General features: G+C 44.0%; 1 protein-coding gene across 1 annotated transcript in view; it reads left to right on the top strand.

Annotated features, from left to right (window-relative positions):
• Positions 1 to 9,653, top strand: part of GPR50 (G protein-coupled receptor 50) — a 261,245-nt gene extending 251,592 nt beyond the window's left edge. The window contains exon 2 of the mRNA XM_056538834.1: positions 8,272 to 9,653. Coding sequence (XP_056394809.1) covers positions 8,272 to 9,137 — 866 coding nt within the window. The 3' untranslated portion in view covers positions 9,138 to 9,653. The remainder of the gene's footprint in view (positions 1 to 8,271) is intronic.
• Positions 9,654 to 22,996: the final 13,343 nt, after the last annotated feature.

The following is a 22,996-nucleotide window of genomic DNA, read 5'->3' as shown; positions in this document are numbered from 1 at the left end:
CCTTTCCTTTTCTTAGATATAATTAAAGGGGTACTCCCGTGGAAAACTTTTTTTTTTTTTTTTTTTTAAATCAACTGGTGCCAGAAAGTTAAACAGATTTATAAATAATGTAATTTACAAATATGTTTAACTTTCTGGTACCAGTTGATTTAAAAAAAAAAAAGTTTTCCACGGGAGTACCCCTTTAAAATTAGGGTCCATATATTTTATCCTAAGAAAAGCTAAGTTTTAGCTAATGCATATCCTCAATACTTGTGGTCTGATGCAGAGGAATTTCTGTAACTGGGAAGCAGCACCTTAAATATGTTTAGCACTATCCATATTTGTGAAGTGTTGGTGTGTCACCATGGTCAATCTACTCTGATGCATCAAGCATTGGTGGGTGGAAATCCTGGCTGAACCATCCCTTATTCATCTTCACAAAAGGTCAGTCTCCACATTTTTCGGTGACAGACGAGTTCTACTTGGGGGCCCCCACCGCACTAAAAACCGGCTCTGATGGCACACTACTGGCCAGGCAGGACAGCTTTTCCAGGACAAATTCTGCTAGTTGCGGCCACAAATCAAGTTTGGCTGCCTTGAAGTCCAGCGGATCTTCAAGGCATGTTGGCATGGTCATGTTAATGTATGCCACCACCTGCTGGTTCAGGTACTGCTCCAGGTCTACCTGCTGCAAAGTAGATAATTTTACTGTACAGCAAATCTAGGTATAAAATAGAATGGAACACAAGCAACTAGCACCAGTTCTAAGTATGGAGAAGCTTGAGATTAATATAGTAATTTAGCAATATGTACTATGCTGTCTTATACAGTATAGTCTATTCTGATATATGGTATTCCTAGTACCAACTTTGTTTTTGTCACGATGCCGGCTGGCAGGAGGTGGATCCTCTGTGCCAGAGAGGGATTGGCGTGGACCGTGCTGGTGGACCGGTTCTAAGTCACTACTGGTATTCACCAGAGCCCGCCGCAAAGCGGGATGGTCTTGCTGCGGCGGTAGTGACCAGGTCGTATCCACTAGCAACGGCTCAACCTCTCTGACTGCTGAAGATAGGCGCGGTACAAGGGAGTAGACAGAAGCAAGGTCGGACGTAGCAGAAGGTCGGGGCAGGCAGCAAGGATCGTAGTCAGGGGCAACGGCAGGAGGTCTGGAACACAGGCTAGGAACACACAAGGGAACGCTTTCACTGGCACAATGGCAACAAGATCCGGCGAGGGAGTGCAGGGGAAGTGAGGTATACATAGGGAGTGCACAGGTGAACACACTGATTAGAACCACTGCGCCAATCAGCGGCGCAGTGGCCCTTTAAATCGCAGAGACCCGGCGCGCGCGCGCCCTAGGGAGCGGGGCCGCGCGCGCCGGGACAGGACCGACGGAGAGCGAGTCAGGTACAGGAGCCGGGGTGCGCATCGCGAGCGGGCGCCACCCGCATCGCGAATCGCATCCCGGCTGGAGGCGGTATCGCAGCGCACCCGGTCAGTGGATCTGACCGGGGCGCTGCAGTAGCGAGGGTGTAGCGAGCGCTCCGGGGAGGAGCGGGGACCCGGAGCGCTCGGCGTAACAGTACCCCCCCCTTGGGTCTCCCCCTCTTCTTGGAGCCTGAGAACCTGAGGACCAGACTTTTATCTAGGATATTGTCCTCAGGTTCCCAGGATCTCTCTTCAGGACCACAGCCCTCCCAGTCAACCAAAAAAAAGGTTTTTCCTCTGACCTTTTTGGAGGCCAGTATCTCCTTTACGGGAAAGATGTCCGAAGAACCGGAGACAGGAGTGGGAGAAATAAGTTTAGGAGAGAAACGGTTGATGATGAGTGGTTTAAGAAGAGAGACATGAAAGGCATTAGGAATACGAAGAGAAGGAGGAAGAAGAAGTTTGTAAGAGACAGGATTAATTTGGCACAAGATTTTGAAAGGACCAAGATAGCGTGGTCCCAATTTGTAGCTGGGAACACGGAAGCGGACATATTTAGCGGAGAGCCATACCTTGTCTCCGGGAGAAAAAATGGGGGGAGCTCTTCTTTTCTTATCAGCAAACTTCTTCATGCGTGATGAAGCCTGTAAGAGAGAATTTTGGGTCTCTTTCCATATGGTGGAAAGATCACGAGTTATTTCATCCACAGCGGGCAAACCAGAGGGCAAGGGAGTAGGGAGGGGGGGAAGAGGGTGACGGCCGTACACCACGAAAAATGGGGATTTGGAAGAAGATTCAGAGACTCTGAAGTTGTACGAGAATTCGGCCCATGGAAGAAGATCTGCCCAGTCATCCTGGCGGGAGGAAACAAAATGCCGTAAATAATCACCCAGGACCTGGTTAATTCTTTCTACTTGCCCATTGGATTGAGGATGATAAGCAGAAGAAAAGTTTAATTTAATCTTGAGTTGTTTACAGAGAGCCCTCCAGAATTTTGACACGAATTGGACCCCTCTATCCGAGACGATCTGCGTGGGCAACCCGTGAAGACGAAAAATGTGTACAAAAAATTGTTTTGCCAACTGAGGCGCTGAAGGAAGACCAGGAAGAGGAATAAAATGTGCCATCTTGGAAAATCGATCAACGACCACCCAAACAACAGTGTTGCCACGGGATGGGGGTAAGTCTGTAATAAAGTCCATACCAATCAGAGACCAAGGCTGTTCGGGGACAGGCAGAGGATGAAGAAGACCAGCAGGCTTCTGGCGAGGAGTCTTATCCCGGGCACAGACAGTGTAGGCCCGCACAAAATCACCAACATCCGTCTCCAGAGTCGGCCACCAATAGAAACGAGAGATGAGTTGCACGGATTTCTTGATGCCCGCATGGCCTGCGAGATGGGAGGAGTGACCCCATTTGAGGATTCCGAGGCGTTGGCGTGGAGAGACGAAGGTCTTCCCTGGAGGAGTTTGCCTGATGGAGGCTGGAGAAGTGGAGATCAGGCAGTCAGGAGGAATGATGTGTTGCGGAGAGAGCTCTACTTCCGGAGCATCCGAGGAACGAGAGAGAGCATCGGCCCTAATGTTCTTATCGGCAGGGCGAAAGTGAATTTCAAAATTAAACCGGGCAAAGAACAGAGACCACCTGGCCTGGCGAGGATTCAGCCGTTGGGCAGACTGGAGATAGGAGAGATTCTTGTGATCGGTGTAAATAATAACTGGAAATTTTGATCCCTCCAGCAGATGCCTCCATTCCTCAAGTGCTAATTTAATGGCCAGTAGCTCTCGATCCCCGATGGAGTAGTTCCTCTCCGCCGGAGAGAAGGTCCTAGAAAAAAACCCACAAGTAACAGCATGCCCGGAAGAATTTTTTTGTAGAAGAACCGCTCCAGCTCCTACTGAGGAGGCATCAACCTCCAATAGGAAGGGTTTAGATGGGTCAGGTCTGGAGAGCACGGGAGCAGAAGAAAAGGCAGACTTGAGCCATTTAAAGGCGTCTTCCGCTTGAGGAGGCCATGACTTAGGATTGGCATTCTTCTTGGTTAAAGCCACGATAGGAGCCACAATGGTGGAAAAATGTGGAATAAATTCTCTGTAATAATTGGCGAACCCCAAAAAACGTTGGATAGCACGGAGTCCGGAGGGGCGTGGCCAATCTAAGACGGCAGAGAGTTTGTCTGGATCCATTTGTAGTCCCTGGCCAGAGACCAAGTACCCTAGGAAAGGAAGAGATTGACATTCAAACAGACATTTCTCCATTTTGGCATAAAGTTGATTGTCACGAAGTCTCTGAAGAACCATGCGGACATGCTGGCGGTGTTCTTCTAGGTTGGCAGAAAAAATCAGAATATCGTCCAGATACACAACAACACAGGAATATAAGAGATCACGAAAAATTTCATTAACAAAATCTTGGAAGACGGCAGGGGCGTTGCACAGGCCAAAGGGCATGACCAGATACTCAAAGTGTCCATCTCTAGTGTTAAATGCCGTTTTCCATTCATCCCCCTCCCTGATGCGGATGAGATTATAAGCACCTCTTAAGTCCAGTTTGGTAAAGATGTGGGCACCTTGGAGGCGATCAAAGAGTTCAGAGATAAGAGGTAGGGGGTAGCGGTTCTTTACCGTGATTTTATTAAGACCGCGGTAGTCAATGCAAGGACGTAGGGAGCCATCCTTTTTGGACACAAAGAAAAATCCAGCTCCGGCAGGAGAGGAGGATTTGCGGATAAACCCCTTTTTTAAATTTTCCTGGATGTATTCAGACATAGCAAGAGTCTCAGGGGCGGACAGAGGATAAATTCTGCCCCGGGGTGGAGTAGTGCCCGGGAGGAGGTCAATAGGACAGTCATAAGGCCTGTGAGGAGGTAAAGTCTCAGCTTGTTTTTTGCAAAATACGTCAGCATAGTCCATATAGGCCTTAGGGAGACCGGTTACAGGAGGAACCACAGGGTCACGGCAGGGAGTACTGGAAACCGGTTTAAGGCAGTCATTGAAACAAGAGGTACCCCAGCTCTTGATCTCCCCTGTGGACCAATCCAGGGTTGGGGAATGGCGTTGAAGCCACGGTAGTCCAAGGAGAATTTCGGAAGTGCAATTGGGGATGACCAAAAACTCAATTTTTTCATGATGAGGTCCGATGCACATTAGGAGGGGCTCCGTGCGGTAACGTATGGTACAGTCCAATCTTTCATTGTTAACACAATTGATGTAGAGGGGTCTGGCGAGACTGGTCACCGGGATGTTGAACCTGTTGATGAGAGAGGCCAAAACAAAGTTTCCTGCAGATCCGGAATCCAAGAAGGCCATAGTAGAGAAGGAGAAGGTAGATGCAGATATCCGCACAGGCACAGTAAGACGTGGAGAAGCAGAGTTGACATCAAGGACTGTCTCACCTTTGTGCGGAGTAAGCGTGCGTCTTTCCAGGCGGGGAGGACGGATAGGACAATCCTTCAGGAAGTGTTCGGTACCGGCACAGTACAGGCAGAGATTCTCCATGCGGCGTCGTGTCCTCTCTTGAGGTGTCAGGCGAGACGGGTCAACTTGCATAGCCTCCACGGCGGGAGGCACAGGAACGGATTGCAGAGGACCAGAGGAGAGAGGAGCTGGGGAGAAAAAACACCTCGTGCGAACAAAGTCCATATCCTGGCGGAGCTCCTGACGCCTTTCGGAAAAACGCATGTCAATGCGAGTGGCCAGATGAATGAGTTCATGTAGGTTAGCAGGAATTTCTCGTGCGGCCAGAACATCTTTAATGTTGCTGGATAGGCCTTTTTTAAAGGTCGCGCAGAGGGCCTCATTATTCCAGGATAGTTCAGAAGCAAGAGTACGGAATTGTATGGCGTACTCGCCAACGGAAGAATTACCCTGGACCAGGTTCAGCAGGGCAGTCTCAGCAGAAGAGGCTCGGGCAGGTTCCTCAAAGACACTACGAATTTCCGAGAAGAAGGAGTGTACAGAGGCAGTGACGGGGTCATTGCGGTCCCAGAGCGGTGTGGCCCATGACAGAGCTTTCCCAGAGAGCAGGCTGACTACGAAAGCCACCTTAGACCTTTCAGTAGGAAACTGGTCCGACATCATCTCCAAGTGTAGGGAACATTGTGAAAGAAAGCCACGGCAAAACTTAGAGTCCCCATCAAATTTATCCGGCAAGGATAGTCGTAGGCCGGAAGCGGCCACTCGCTGCGGTGGAGATGCAGGAGCTGGCGGAGGAGATGACTGCTGAAGCTGTGGTAGTAGCTGCTGTAGCATCACGGTCAGTTGAGACAGCTGATGGCCTTGTTGCGCTATCTGTTGTGACTGCTGGGCGACCACCGTGGTGAGGTCGGCAACAACTGGCAAAGGAACTTCAGCGGGATCCATGGCCGGATCTACTGTCACGATGCCGGCTGGCAGGAGGTGGATCCTCTGTGCCAGAGAGGGATTGGCGTGGACCGTGCTAGTGGACCGGTTCTAAGTTACTACTGGTGTTCACCAGAGCCCGCCGCAAAGCGGGATGGTCTTGCTGCGGCGGTAGTAACCAGGTCGTATCCACTAGCAATGGCTCAACCTCTCTGACTGCTGAAGATAGGCGCGGTACAAGGGAGTAGACTAAGGCAAGGTCGGACGTAGCAGAAGGTCGGGGCAGGCAGCAAGGATCGTAGTCAGGGGCAACGGCAGGAGGTCTGGAACACAGGCTAGGAACACACAAGGGAACGCTTTCACTAGGCACAAGGGCAACAAGATCCGGCGAGGGAGTGCAGGGGAAGTGAGGTATACATAGGGAGTGCACAGGTGAACACACTAATTAGAACCACTGCGCCAATCAGCGGCGCAGTGGCCCTTTAAATCGCAGAGACCCGGCGCGCGCGCGCCCTAGGGAGCGGGGCCGCGCGCGCCGGGACAGGACCGACGGAGAGCGAGTCAGGTACGGGAGCCGGGGTGCGCATCGCGAGCGGGCGCCACCCGCATCGCGAATCGCATCCCGGCTGGAGGCGGTATCGCAGCGCACCCGGTCAGTGGATCTGACCGGGGCGCTGCAGTAGCGAGGGTGTAGCGAGCGCTCCGGGGAGGAGCGGGGACCTGGAGCGCTCGGCGTAACAGTTTTATTTTATATTTTCAACATTTTCTTTTTTTATAAAATGATTGTTCTCCAAAGATTTATGCTTTTACGTTAGAATGGTGGCTCAGAAGGCAGGAGAAGCTTTTGCCTGCGGCTGGCCCTGGCAGAAAGGACACCTTATTCTCAGGGTCTGGGAGGGTCATGTACTGTCAGTTGGGACAGTTATTTTCTGCAGCAGCCTTCTCTATTAAAGTGTACCTGCCTTTTTCAAAAAACGTTTCAAATAATGTAGATAATATATTTCTAATATAGCAAAAATTCTAAGTATTTTCAGCTCACCTCCCTTTTGGTTTTGCCTGGATCCAAGCTTGGCCACGCTTCACACAAATAAGTAAAGAAAAATAATGGATGATCCAGCAAGTAAAAACTTCAGGCTTTATTCCAAACGATTAAAACATGTAGAAAGTGTACAAACAACACATCACCTGGTCAGCAACATATTCATACTGTGAGTGTGTTGCCGATCAGGTGATGTGTTGTTTGTACACTTTCTATAAGTTTTAATCATTTGGAATAAAGCCTGAAGTGTTTACAATGAATTGCTGGATCATCAGTTATTTTTATTTACATATTTGTAATATATATTGGTTAAAACATTTCTATGTTTTTGAGTGAAAAAAAATTTCCCTGCAGTTAATACCTGTGGGTCTCTGGAAAGAGACAAAATACAGGAAGTGAGGGCAGGAAAAGCAGGGCTCTGTGCAGGCTCCTAGCTTGTTCATCATCCTACTGTGTGAGCCAAAGGCATGTCACAGAGTCTCACTACACAGAGTTTTAGACAATTTTTTTGCCTTGTCTGACAAGGGGGCATGGCTTATTTAAGTGGCATAGCACCGTTGGAAATGAGTGTGACCTAAATGTTCCAAAAATGCACCAACATTTTGGTAAAGCAGTCGTGTACAAAGTAGACCTTTGTAAAGCAAGCAAATTAATACATACTCTCAATTTAGATTAAACAGTCTATAAAAGTGACAGATCAAACAGCACGAGCTACTGTGACAAATATGGCACATTCTTAAACTGTTTAATCTAAGTTTGCAATGTCTAACTAGTAAGTCAGTATTAGTAAATCAGTATTAGTAAATGAGTAAATCTGCTACATGTGAACTCCTGTAAACACTAAGGCAGGCTAACATGATATCAATTTACTATACTCTTGGTGTTTATTTTTTGCTTGTGTGATGTCCTGTATGCAAAGCGCATGTTTATGCCCCTCCCCTATTGCAGTACAGTACTCACACACCACATGACTTTTATTTGCACTGCTCATTCACTCTAAATCTCTGTTTCAGGAGGGATTGTGTATCACATGCTGGGCAGCAAATAATGCAGATATGTGATGTGTGTGATGAAAATATGTATACATGACGGTGCTGTAGTTGTTCACAATGGTAATCTCACCCACAAAAAGCCCCTACAACATCACAACTAAAGTGCAACAGAGAGCTAGGCAAGATACTAAAATAATTTTGTTAGTATCAACTGGAGAGTAGTTAGATACATTTCACATTTTTTTTTTTTTTAGCTCAGAAAAGCCCTTTAAAAGGGATGATGATTATATTGTTGGAAGCCAAAAACAACATTTACCCAGCACTTATGTATAACTGTAACAGTTTGTTCCTCTATAATTCAGAAAACAATGCCTTTATTAAATATAAATACCGTAGTTTGTTTTGTGATTTTTTTAAATACATTTTATAACACTTGGATGCTTTTTCCTTGTATCCATCTTTAATTATGTTGTTGTTTTTTTTCTCCTAGGCAACATATTTGTCGTCAGTTTATCTGTTGCGGATCTGGTGGTAGCAGTATACCCATATCCAGTTATTCTTATAGCAATTTTCCATAATAGATGGACGCTGGGATACATCCATTGCCAGATCAGTGGCTTTCTGATGGGACTGAGTGTCATCGGTTCTGTTTTCAACATTACAGCCATAGCTATTAACAGGTATTGCTACATCTGCCACAGCCTGCAGTACGACAAGCTTTATAACCAGAAAAGCACAATTTTTTACCTCTGCTTAACTTGGATATTGACTGTTATTGCTATTGTGCCCAACTTTTTTGTTGGATCTCTACAGTATGACCCGCGGATTTTCTCATGCACCTTTGCCCAGACTGTCAGCTCTTCATACACAATTACCGTAGTTGTGGTGCATTTTATTGTCCCGTTGGCTGTAGTAACATTCTGCTACTTCAGGATATGGGTCTTGGTTATTCAAGTTAAGCACAGAGTAAGACAAGAATCTAAGCAGAAGCTTACACAAACAGATCTCCGGAACTTTTTGACTATGTTTGTTGTGTTTGTACTTTTTGCCGTGTGCTGGGGACCTCTAAACTTCATTGGCCTTGCTGTAGCCATAAATCCTTTTCAGGTGGCACCAAAGATCCCAAATTGGCTTTTTGTGTTGAGCTACTTCATGGCTTACTTTAACAGCTGCCTCAATGCAGTCATCTATGGTCTTCTTAATCAAAATTTCCGCAAAGAATACAAAAGAATACTGATGGCCTTGTGGACTCCAAGATTATTGTTTGTTGACACTTCGAAATGTGGGACGGAGGGAGCTAAAAGCAAGCCATCTCCAGTTGTTACAAATAACAATCAGGCTGATGTGTGTGTTTGAACAATCCGGACAGCCATTTTATATGTATTTTCATTTATACAGAATTATTTTTAGCATTTTCTCACCATGTGCCTGTCATCATACACTTTGTCCTTATTCTAAACGAACAAAATATACAATATCTGATATACTGTACAACAATCTATGCTGATCTTAATTAAAAAAGGAAATTACACTTGCAACATTTTGTACCGTAAGATTCTGAATGTTGTTTCCAACTGTTATTGTTGTCATTGGATTTTATGGTATATTTACATATTTAATGCACTTGCTCAATGCAGACAGTACAATGTAGTCAATTTGTGTTGAAGAGTTTTACCTTGGGTGACAAGCTCACATTCAAACAGTGATTTGGGTATTCTAGCTGTCAGAAATAGGCCTTACTCAGGCTTCCCAAACAACGCTTATGTATATTTTTAGCAAAAACAAAGTAAGCAAACATAATCATGAAAATTAGGGTTTCATGTACCTCAGTTGAAAGTCTCCCCCTAAGGCTGTTTCCACTAGTTTTTTTTATCTTGCAGATTTTGAGCCAAAGTCAGAAGTGGATCCATAAGGAAGGAGAAGTATAAGTTCTTCCTTTATATGTCCTATTCATTTTGAATACACTTCTGGCTTTGGCTCAAAAACTGCAGTGGCAGCTTTCCAAAATCTGCCAGAAAAAAAAAAACAAGTGGAAACTTAGCCTTAATGCTCTGTCCATTCACTCTGAACTGATGCCCCATTTCACCCACATCTAGTAGTATAATGCATAGTAATGCAAAACAAGGTGGACACCATTCCAGGAGTCTGGAAAAGTATGTGACAACTGTGTTCACTTTTCCTAGTTCCAGTGCTGGGCTCACACTGGTGGACGTGGCTGCAGTAATTGCCTGCACCAGTCGCAACCTGTCTTCCCTCCTTCCAATTCATCCATGTCTTCTGTTTGTAGTTGTGGCCCAGCTAATATTTGCTGCAGTTTCTCCTATCCTTTACTGTAGGCATGTGAAATTGTCATGGCCACCGTTCTTTGGTGCTGAATTCATTCCTGATGAACTATCTAAAGTCCACCTTGGTCCTGCTTCCTTATGTGCAGATTTATGGTTATCTTGTTTAGTTCCTCACCCTGCTAGCTATTGATTCTACAATGCCGATCTCCTCTTTCATATTGGCTTTGTTTTTGGATTCTTCTAACATATGTTCTTGGATTATGATTCCAGGAACAAGTTTTTTCTTCTATTCAGACTCTGTTACCTTACTAGCCTTCCAAATAAGGTGCTGCTTCATCCTACAGCTTGTCACATATTAAGTGCCTTTTTGGTGACCCTTTACTACATCTCTTGGCCACACCAGTCAATACTGGGGACTACAACTTGGAAATAGGACTTAAAAATGATATAGGTCCTATGCAGCAATTGGGGCAAGAAGTGAGGATCTAAGATCCTCGGAAGAACACGGTGCTCCAAAAGCGCTCCTTTTCAAGATGAATAATAGCCGTAGGTCTGGTTTTCAATAAAGCAGAAAATACTTTATTTATGCAGGAATGTGCAGGGATAACGTGTTTCGAGGGGTGGAGACCCCCTCTTCATCAGATCCAACATTGGATCTGACGAAGAGGGGGTCTCCACCCCTCGAAACGCGTTATCCCTGCACATTCCTGCATGAATAAAGTATTTTCTGCTTTATTGAAACCCAACCTACGGCTATTATTCATCTTGAAAAGGAGCGCTTTTGGAGCACCATGTTCTTCCGAGGATCTTAGATCCTCACTTCTTGCTTCCATTGACCAGACGTCCAGGACCGGTTCCCGGGACGGGCAGGTGCCAGCAGCCCTTTCTAGACCACGTGTCCCCCAGAGATCTGGGATCAAAGCTGATTACGGTGTTGTGCCTGGGACACAACACGCTCAGGTGAGCACAACACCTTTCATCTCATCTCCACACTATTGCATGAACAGAATCATGGCACATTAGTGCGCTTTTTCTCTGTTTCTTTTTCATACATATATTGAGTCTCATGCAGCAATTGAGGGCATAGATTCAGGAGACTCCCCACCCCTAGCATAGCTAGTGTCAAACTGATCATGGTTTAGGGGGTCCATTTAACCAGTATAGGAATGCAACTAAACCTCCATAAGTCTAGGATTCCACTGAAGTTCTCTCTCACCAGCAAAAATGCCAGGAAAACTGCCACTGATTTTCCCTTAATTTTTCCTGGTGTGTGGAAACAGCCAGTTTTGTCCCCTGTGGCAGTTTTCTCACTGTCTTCAGGTACCACTCTGTGGGTCGAATGCTGAGCACCCAGTCCACAGAGTGTAAGGAGATGAGGCGTGATGCATAGCATCACTACTCACCTTCCCCGGCTGTATAGTATACAGGGGTGCATAGTGTACCCATGTATACTATACTGGAGCTGGGAATTTGGTCACCAGACTGACATGAGCCCCTGCTCCTATAACCCTTTTGGGCTGCATACAGTATATACAGCTATCTATAGATAGCTGTATATATTGTATACAGAAGACGAGGTCCGCTTCCCTCCCTCGCTCCCTGTCCCCGCCGGGTCCGTGTAGCTCTGCCACCTAGTGATGATGTCATTAGGGTGCAGAGCAACAGACAGAGCCAGGATGTTAAGGGTGTGAGGCTCGGTTCACATTGTCCATTTTATAAAATGTGAACAGACCCTTTTGGCAGTGTCCTCCCAGATAGGGAGACTCCAGCTGTTGCTGAACTACAATTCCCAGCAAAGGCTGTCTGGGCATGCTGGGAGTTGTAGTTTTGCACCAATGGGAGGCTCCTTGTTTGTGAAGACATTGCATTATAGTTCCTCTCCCCAGTGGAGAGCACCAAAAATGTCCTAGCCAATCTTTTCTGTTTCTTTTATCTTCTTGTTTCAGATCAGTGTATGCAGCGGATTATGGCAGATTCGATGGATTACGGCGGATTAACTGGATTTTTTTTCTTTTAATAAAATGGTTAACAAGGGATGTTTAAATAAAATAATATTTCCAATGTGTCGTGTTTTTCTATAATTGAATTTTCAGCCTTAGTAGTGGAGGCTGTCTTATTGACGGAATCCATTACTAAGCCAGGGCTTAGCATTAGCCCCCAAAACAGCTAACACTAACCCATAATTATTACCCCGGTACCCACCACCAAAGGGGTGTCGGGAATAAACGGTACCGACAGGCCTGGAGCGTCAAAATTGGCTGGATTATTTAGGCTGGGGAGGGCCAGTAACAATGGTCCTCGCCCACCCTGGTAACGTTGGGCTGTTGCTGCTTGGTTGGTATCTGGCTGAGAATAAAAATACGGGGAACCCTTTTTAAAAAAAAATATTTATGAAAAAAAGAAAAGCATAGGGTTCCCCGTATTTTTATTCACAGCCAGACACCAACCGAGCAACAACAGCCTGATGTTACCAGGGTGGGCGAGGACTATTGTTACTGGCCCTCCCCAGCCTAAATATCGCCAGCCTGTTACCACCTTGGCCCAGGATCACCATTTTTGATGCTCCGGGCCTGTTGGTACTGGCTCTTCCTGGCACCCCATGCGGTGGGTACTGGGGTAATAATTGGGGGTTAGTGCTAGCTGTTTTTGTGGCTAACGCTAAGCCCTGGCTTAGTAATGGATTCCGTCAATAAGACGGCTTCCACTACTAAGCCTGAAAATAAATTAAAAAACACGGCACATTATAAATACAATTTTATTTAAAAAAAACACTCACCCACAGCCCTCGCTAGCCATTTTGTTAAAAGAAAAAAATCCAGTTCATCCGCCGTAATCCATTGAATCCACCATAATCCTCTGCATACAGATCGGAAACAAGAAGAAAAAAAAACACAAAAAATTGGTTAGGACATTTTTGGCGCTGTCTGCTGGGAACAGAGAACCTAAAGCAATGTCTACCCAAACAGGGAGCCTCCAATTGGTGCAAAATTAGAACTTCCAGCATGCCCAGATAGCTTGCTGGGTGATGTAGTTTAGCAACAGCTGGAGTCTCCCTGTCTGGGAGGATACTGCCAGAAGGGTCTGTTTACAGTGTACAAAATGGACAATGTGAACAGAGCCTCAGACTAACCAGCCTGGCTCCCGTTTGAAGCTCCACCTCCTAATTAAGTCATCACTAGGGGGCGGGGCTACATGGACCCAGTCGGGACTGTAGGAATGTAAGGGGACTTCTTCATCTTCTGTACATACTAAATACAGCTATCTATAGATTACATTGTATACTGCCAAAGGGTTAACCTACACTGTCCAACAGTGTAAGTTAACTCTTTCCTTGCCGGGCTGGCGCATAGCGCACAGCTCAGCAAGGGGTTAAGTGAGCCAGCAATGTGTATACTGTGTACACATTGATGGCTCACTGTAAATTCTTGCTGGGCAGTACATATACCACATATGTCTACTGCTCAGCATCAGCTGTTCTCCCAGCTCTGTAGTCCAAAAATTCACATCAGGAGGATCTCAAAAGGTGTCAGGAGTGGCACTTGCTGTGATCTGTCCCTTATTGTAGGTACTACTGCTCCCAACATGGAGCACACTCTGCTCCATGGGAGCTGTAGTATCTGTACTAATAGACAGATGGCCCCGGTGTCATTTCTGACACCCATTGCGATCTGTCTATTAATGCAGGTACTACAGCTCCCAGCATGGAGCAGAGTGTGCTCCATGTTGGCAGTAGAAGTACCTGCAGTTAAGGTCAGATAACAGCAAGTTTCACTCCTGACACCCACTGTGATCCTCTGGTATAAGCTATTGAAGCTGGCGGCAGCCGCACTTGTCTGGTCCCTCCTCTGCATTATACTCTCCTGTGATGTGAGGTTATCTTCACTTCACAGATTTGTATATGCCGCTAAGAGCTGTGATTGGCCATTATCTGGCCAGTCACAGCTCTTAGCGGGAAATATGAATCTGTGAAGTGAAGTGGAGTATAGTGTGGGCAGGGGACAAGTGCAGCTGCAGCCCGTTTCTATAGCTTATACCAGAGGATCACAGTGGGTGTCAGAAGTGACACTCTCTGCAATCTATCAATTGGTCCCAACAGTGTTCCATAATGGGAGTAGTAGTACTACCTACAAAAATGTAAAAAAATAAAGAAAAAAAGTTAAAAAACACACACATTTTATTCAACACATTATTAAAATCCATTATTAGTAAAAAGGTTAACAATTTATTATAAAAAATATATTCTTTTTACATTTAAATGGCCCCTTTCTTTATTTTTATTATTGTCTGCTACATTTTTATTGCCGGCTACATTTTTAGTTTCCTGCCGCCCATATAAATTGCTCCCTATTTTAAAAAAATGTATAACATTTTGTTATAAAAAAAATGTATAACATTTTGTTATAAAAAAATATACATTTTGTTAAATACAATTTTTCCATTACTACTGTATTTTGTTTTTCTTAATGGTACCCTACGAAATTTTATTAAAAAGGTATCTCCATCACTTTTTTGGATTGCTAAAGACCAAAAAGAATAAAAACCGCCTGCAAAATGCCAAAGTTAAAACCCACATGGCCAAGATTTTCCCGAAAAAAACATCATACTATGAATTTGAGGACATTTTTGAAGACCAGCATCTGAGCCCAAAAGAGCTGAAAAACACCCAAAGGATTGAAAAAAACACCAAAATGAAAAACACCAAGTGGATCTGGCATTTTGCAGTTCACAATTGACTTGCAGCTAACATCTGGCCGCAGCGTTTTTTTCACAGAAAAAAACGCTGTGCGGCAAAATGGACATTTTTATGTGTTTTTTTTTGCCTGAAAAACCTCAGTGGAATTCTAGCCTAAGAGCTGTAATAGCTCCCATTTCCTTTTGCCATGTTATGGAAATTTAACCATGAAATTATTATAACAAAGACTTCTAAATAGTGGGATTTCTAAAAACTGGGACAGTGCACAAATTGTTACACAGCCTCTTGGGGAAAAAAAAAAAGATATGTATTTTGCATCGATTTCTCTAAAGCATTCAGTGCTTTATTGAGGACCTAAAAGCATTAAAAACTATTTTTTTTTTTATTCTTTTGTACACTCAATAAAGTTTTGAACATTGATTGTGGCTTGGATCTTCCATTAAACAATAAAAAATCGCCTATGGTTTTGTGTCTTCAGCACCTATGCAAACTTGTGTCTCCATGGGTTCCAGACTACAAACTGCTGTGTAGTCTGTTCCTTCAGTCATACTCTCTTCCATCTATCTCCTTATCCTTACTAACATACAGTTTATAGGTTACCAAGACATATCTGTTTTTATCTGTTATCATGGAGCCACAGAGGTATTTACAAACATCACAGGAAATCTGTAATTAACCCTATTTCTCAATTAATTCATTTTAGGTCTGTTTCAAAGTGCACATAGTGTATATGTATAATACCTGCCTGAACCCATAACTGTCATATTTGTTAACAGAACGTTCTAACCGTAAAAGTTAATAAATAAAAATGTTTAAAAAAAAAAATTCAGATACAGCTAAATTATGTTTCTGCACACTTTTTTCCATTTTGCTTTTAGGCAAATTGTAAGAAAGTGCATATGTAAGCAGTTAAAATTTTGCCGTGTCAGGAGTCAGCACCAAAATAGATAATAGAAGCCTAAAAAGAATGTCTTCAGTTAATTAAAATCACAACCATAGTTAATGTGAATGAGATTTATCAAGTAAAGACAAAATTCATATGAGACTGAGGTAAACCACAGTAGCATCTGTACCACATGACAATATTGTCAAATAGGTTGTTCACACTGGAATGTTCACAATGATCTAAAAAAAAAAAATTCACTTGATTTAATGGTAATGGTGACCATTGGCTTTCCAGACATAGCATAACCCCTGTCCTTATGACATTGTGTATACTTAAAGGGGTACTCCACCTCTAGACATCTTTGGATAGGGGATAAGATGTCTGATCGCGGGGTCCCGCCGCTGGGGACCTTGGCTGTGGCACCCCAGACATCCGGTGCACGGAGCAAACTTTGCTCCACGCCAGATGATTGGTGATGCTGGGCAGAGGCTTGTGGCGTCACAGTTATGCCCCCCTTGTGACGTTATGGCTACACCCCCTCAATGCAAGTATATAGGAGGGGGCCTGATGGCCACCACACCCTCTCCCATAGACCTGCATTGAGGGGGCTTGGCTGTGACATCACAAGGGGGGCATGACTGTGACATCACGAGCCTTTGCCCAGCATCGCCAGTTATCCGACCCAGAGTGAAGTTCCCATGACTTTTTTACATATTGTTATGTTGCAGCTTTGTGCTAAAATCATTAAATTGAATTTCCCCCCCATTAATCTGCATATTCTGCACTATTTATCCCACAATGAGAATGTAAAAAACGAATTTTAGAAATGTTTGCAAACTTATTAAAAAGGAAAAACTCAAATTTAGCATTAGCACAAGTATTCAGACCAATGATGTACATAGAAGAACAGAGAACCCATAGCAAATGTCAAAATGGGCCTCCTATTATGATAAAAAAAAAAAAAGAGAGCAACTGGCAGGCAGGAGGTGCTCAACCCCAAATGCAGTTGTGCATGTATACTAGGGAAGCAGATCCTGCCCTTGTGGTCTGTTGCTAAGGGTGATCCCCAGCATAAAAATGCATACAATGGGGGATGCCTGCAACAGACTACAAGTGCCACAATGGCATCCTACACCAGATAAACGGTGTGGATGTATAACAATTAGAATAATACAATATAAGAATTTAGGTGCACTACTGTGGTAGATGTGAACAATGACATTGGCTAACCCTCAACACTGATGTTAAAATTGAGACATTAGCCAGTATATCATTATATGAAGGACATACCTAAACCTGCACACCAACGCCAAGGTTTCTCAAGTGGCACGGGCACCCGTGCACATCTGACACAGTAGTGCACCTAAATTCTTCTATTGTATCCTCCTATTATGATGTCTGTTTTTGATCCCCCCTCCCACCCAAGGACAGAAAGGTCTGGTATTTATCTTCCCCTCCTTTTCATGACTTTTTGATAAATAACCCCTTCAATAATTTGCTAGCAATTCAGTTGCCTGGAAAGAGGAGTCCTGCACAGGTTTTTTTACAATAGAAAAAAGAATAGGACAAACCAACCAGGACAAGGCTACCTCTCTCCAAGGACCCCAAAAAAGCCACATTGGTCTGCCACTATGGTACCTCTTGGTTCAGATCGCTTGCTATGACACGTGAAATTGAGAACTGGGGACCTCTTATTTCATATGAACATTTTTAAGATGTTATATAATGTAGGGCCCCCCAACATACAAGAGAAAAAAAAGCTATGAGGTGGAAACAACTGTCTGTAGAGCTCAGAGACAGGAATGTGTGAAAGCACAGATTATGAGAAGGGTACCCAATATTTCTACTGCACCGAAAGTTCAGAAAGAGCACAGCGACCTTTAAGATGCTTAAGTTTGGACCATTCTGGTCCACCTATCAAACTAACTAATTGGGGGAGAAGTGGATTATTAAGATAGGTGACCAAGAACCCAATAATCACTCTAGCTGAGCTCCAAAGATCCTGTGTGCAAATGGAAGAAACATCCAGAAAGTGAACCATCACTGGAGCAATCCACCAATCTGCGCTTTATGTCAGAGTGGCCAACAAAAAACACTTATTTTCTTAGTAGAGGACACATAGAAGCCAAATTGGAGTTACAAAAAAAAAAAAAAAACCTACCCAATAATACCCCTACAGCGAGGCATGGTTGTGGCGGGGGGGGGGGGGGGGGGCGGGGGTTCAGCAGCTGTTATGAAGAGACTGTTCAGGATTGAGGGAAAACTATATGGAGCAAAGTAAAAGTATATTCTTAAAAAAACCTTGATCCAAAGTCTGGGCAGAAGATTGACCTTTCAACAGAACAATGATGCTTAGCACTCAGCCAAGACAACATAGAAGCAGATTAGGAACTACTCTATGAGTGCCCTCGAGTTATCCAACTGAGTCCTGACTTAGACCCAACGATATATCTCTGGAGAGACCTACAAATGGCCCCATCCAACTTTAAAGAACATAAGAGAATCTGCAAAGAGGAATAGCAGAAAATCCCCAAATCCAGGTGTGCAAACCTTGTGGCATTATCCCCAAGAAGACTGGAGGCTTTAACCTCTTAACGACGCAGGACGTAAATGTACGTCCTGGTGAGCTGTTACTTAACGCACCAGGACGTACATTTACAGACATGCAGATTGCAGTCGTCGCTATTAGAATCACTGCCGAAGAGTGTCTGGATGTGGCAGCAGGGTCGGGAGACCATATGGTGTCACAATTGAAGAGATTAAAGAGATTTTTTAATAACATTTTTATTTTAGTTTAATTTCTAAAAAAATTTGAATATCCTTTTTGAGGACCCATTCTGGTGAGTATTGAACTGGCGGTCCTTCGTGAGGTGAGCTACCACCTGTTCCAGCCCCTGCCTCTCAGCGTCCTCCCGCCCCCCCAAAATTGTGAAACTGTGAATGTTTAATTTTATCAGTTATGGTTCATTTTTATTGCTACAACCTGTTTCATTGGATTCCTGTGGTAATTCTAGAGGAAATATATGACGACGACGATAGATTCTCATAATTGAAAAGATTAAAGAGATTTGTTTACATTTATATAGAAGATTTTGAATAGATTCACAAGTTTAATGTGCCAGCAGCATGAGGAGATCACATGGTGGCACAATGACAAAGCCTGGTAATTGGAATAAGCAAACTTTAAATCCTTTTTTGAGGACCCATTGGAGGGCAAGTCTGGTGCCAGCAGCCGCGGTAATTCCAGCTCCAATAGTGTATAATTGCTATTGAAAAGTTCCTAGTTATATCTTAAAATCGAGCTGGCGGTCCACCGCAAGGCACGCTACCACCTGTTCCAGCCTCTGCCTCTCAGTGTCCCCCTCCCCGACTGTGAAACTGCATATGAAACTGAGAATGTTTTGTTTAATCAGTTATGGTTCATTTTATCGCTCCAACCTGTTTCATTGGATTCTTGTGGTAATTCCAGAGGTAATATATGACGATGACCGTAGGGCCTCACAATTGTAAAGGTTAAAGAGATTTTGTAAAATTTTAATTGAATTTTTTTTTTAAACTCTTTATTTTTAGTTTCCAATATACATAACATAACATAACATATAACAGAACAATATGACCAATCGCACAGACAGGAATGCAGAAATCACTCATTTTAACTTGACCCATATAGTGGCAGAATAACATAGCCTGGAGGTGGCGGAAGCATGAGAAGACTATATAGTGGTAGAATGACACAGCCTGGAGGTGGCATCAGCATGAGGAGACCATATAGTGGCAGAATGACACAGCTTGAAGATGGCATCAGCATGAGGAGAACATATGGTGGCAGAATAACAAAGCCTGTAGGTGGCATAAGTATGAGGAGAACATGTGGTGGCAGAATGACACAGCCTGGAGGTGCCGGCAGCATGAGGAGACCATATAGTGGCAGAATAACACAGCCTGGAGGTGGCATCAGCATGAGGATACCATTTAGTGGCAGAATGACACAGCCTGGAGGTGGCATCAGCATGAGGAGAACATATGGTGGCAGAATGACACAGCCTGGAGGTGATGGCAGTCTATGTAGGCTGCATAGCTGCCCAATGACAGAGCCTGGGGGTGCCAGCAGCATGACGAGACCATAGGGCGGCAAAATTGAGGAGCTTAAAGAGATTTTTGGCATTTAATTTGAAGATTTTAAAGAGATTTTAAATTTTTTTTTATGAACTAGTGCCAGAAAGTTAAACAGATTTGTAAATTACTTCTGTTTAAAAATCTTAAAGGGGTACTCCACTGGAAAACATTTTCTTTAAAATCAACTGGTGCCAGAAAGTTAAACAAATTTGTAAATTACTTCTATTAAAAAATCCCAATCGTTCCAGTGCTTATAATACAAAGGAAGTACTCCAGTACTCCAGTGTATAAAACACAGGAAGTTGTTTTATTTTTGAATTTCCTTTCTGCCCTACCACAAGTGCTCTCTACTGACACCTCTGTCAATTTTAGGAACTGACCAGAATAGGAGCAAATCCCCATAGCAAACCTCTCTTGCTCTGGACAGTTCCTGACATAGACAGGTGTCAGCAGAGAGCACTTGTGGTCAGGCAGAAAGGAAATTCAAAAATAACTTCCTGTGTAGCATACAGCAGCTGTACTGCAATGATTGGGATTTTTTAATAGAGGTAATTTACAAATCTGTTTAAAGGGGTACTCCGGTGAAAAACTTTTTTTTTTTTTTAAATCAACTAGTGCCAGAAAGTTCAACAGATTTGTAAATTACTTCTATTAAAAAATCTTAATCATTCCTATACTTATTAGCTGCTGAATACTACAGTGGAAATTCTTTTCTGTTTGAAACACAGAGCTGTCTGCTGACATCATGAGCACAGTGCTCTCTGCTGACATCTCTGTCCGTTTTAGGAACTGTCCAGGGTAAAAGGAAATCCCCATAGCAAACATATGCTGTTCTGGACAGTTCATAAAATGGACAGAGATGTCAGCAGAGAGCACTGTGCTCGTGATGTCAGCAGACAGTTCTGTGTTTCAAAAAGAAAATAATTTCCGCTGTAGTATTCAGCAGCTAATAAGTACAGAAAGGATTAAGATTTTTTAATAGAAGTAATTTACAAATCTGTTTAACTTTCTTGCACCAGTTGATTTAAAAAAAAAAAGTTTTTCCCCGGAGTACCCCTTTACCTTTCTGGCACCATTTGATTTAAAATATTTTTTTTCCAGTGGAGAACCCCTTTAATCTTTCCATTACTTATCAGCTGCTGTATGCTCCACAGAAAATTATTTTCTTTTTTTATTACTTTACTGTCTGTCCACAGTGCTCTCTGCTGACACCTCTGTCAGCATCAGGAACTGTCCAGAGCAACATAGGTTTGCTATGGGGATTTTCTCCTGCTCTGGACAGTTCCTGACATGGACAGAGTTGTCAGGAGAGAGCACTGTGGACAGACAGAAAAAAGTCCAAAAAGAAACAAATTTCCTCTGTATTATACAGCAGCTGAAGTACTGGAAGGATTAAGAGTTTTTAATAACTTTCTGGCACAAGTTGAATAAAAACATTTTTTTTCCCTATAGTCCCCCTTTAACAAGTTTAATGTGCCAGCAGCATGAGGAGATCACATGGCGGCAGAATGACACAGTCTGGAGTTGGCGGCAGCCTATCTAGGTGGCCTGGAGGTGGCAGCATCAGCATGATGAGTAGACCATATGGCGGCATAATGACAGAGCCTGGAGGGGGCCGCATCAGCATGAGGAGACCATATGGCGGCACAATGACAGAGCCTGGAGGTAGCAGCATCAGCATGAGGAGACCATATGACGGCACAATGAGAGAGCCTGGAGGTGGCAGCATCAGCATGAGGAGACCATAAGGTGGCACAATGCCAGAGGCTGGAGATGGCAGCAGCAGCAGCATGAGGGCCATGCCAACTGAGGGTTGAGTCTGAGGAACCCACTGACTGTTGACTGGGGGTGTCTGATGTCACTTTGGATGAAGTGGATGACCAAGTGAACCAATCAATCATGGCTGCTGGTTTGCTGGAAGAGACATGACCACTAGCTGACACTGGGAGCTCAGACCTCTCGCTGCCACTCCTGCTGCCATGCGCGCCTACTCTGCTGCGACATCTGCCTGCGCCTGATGAATTTAGGCCTCTGCCACTCCTCTATGCATGTCCTGGCACTTCTCTGCCTGACATACTTGTAAAACAGTTGAGTGCATATACAGGGTCTGCTATTTATATGGATACACCTTAATAAAATAGGAATGGTTGGTGATATTAACTTCCTGTTTGTGACACATTAGTAAATGTGAGGGGGGGGGGACTTTTCAAAATGGGTGGTGACCATGGCGGCCATTTTGAAATCGGCCATTTTGAATCCAACTTTTGCTTTTCAAAACAAGAGGGTCATGGGAAGAGGGTCATGTGACACATCAATCTTATTGGGAATTTCACAAGAAAAACAATGATGTGCTTGGTTTTAACGTAACTTTATTCTTTCATGAGTTATTTACAAGTTTCTGACCACTTATAAAATGTGTTCAATGTGCTGCCCATTGTATTGGATTGTCAATGCAACCCTCTTCTCCAACTCTTCATACACTGATAGCAACACCGCAGGAGAAATGCTAGCACAGGCGTCCAGTATCCATAGTTTCAGGTGCTGCACATCTCGTATCTTCACAGCATAGACAATTGCCTTCAGATGACCCCAAAGATAAAAGTCTAAGGGGGTCAGATCGGGAGACCTTGGGGGCCATAGAACTGGCCCACGACGACCAATCCACTTTCCAGGAATGCTCGGACCTGACACCCATAATGTGGTGGTGCACCATCTTGCTGGAAAAACTCAGAGAACATGTCAGGTCCGAGCATTCCTAGACGAACAGTTTCCTGGAAAGTGGATTGGTCATTGTGGGCCAGTAAGAGGGGGGGGGGGGGCATGTCCCAAAGCCCTCCTTGTCCCGCCCACATTTCCTGTCCCGCCACACAGGCAATAGCTGACAGCATTTCATTTAAAACATATACACATTTACAATATTGAAAATATACATATGTTGTTATTATCTATATTATATAAAAAGTTTTTGAAAATGATAGTGCCCATTTAAAGCCAAGTACTCATGAGGTGACAAACAATAATGGCTCTGGATACAATTCATTACTTATGGCCTGATAATATAAAGGAAGCATTTTGTTTAGTACATTACATGTCTGTAAAGGACTGAGCATATCCATAAAAAAAAAAAAAATCTGTTTTCAGTTAAGCTATTTTACAAAAAATTAGCTTGTCATTCGCTTTGGCAAGCCTAGTACAGGAGGAAGGACTCTTGTCAAAGACAGAAGTCCCTGCTGCT

This window comes from Hyla sarda, chromosome 9, assembly GCF_029499605.1.
Source record: "Hyla sarda isolate aHylSar1 chromosome 9, aHylSar1.hap1, whole genome shotgun sequence".
In the NCBI taxonomy this organism is placed as follows: Eukaryota; Metazoa; Chordata; class Amphibia; order Anura; family Hylidae; genus Hyla; species Hyla sarda.
The sequence above is the reverse complement of the archived record's forward strand: the minus strand, read 5'-3'. Positions and strand labels throughout refer to the sequence as shown.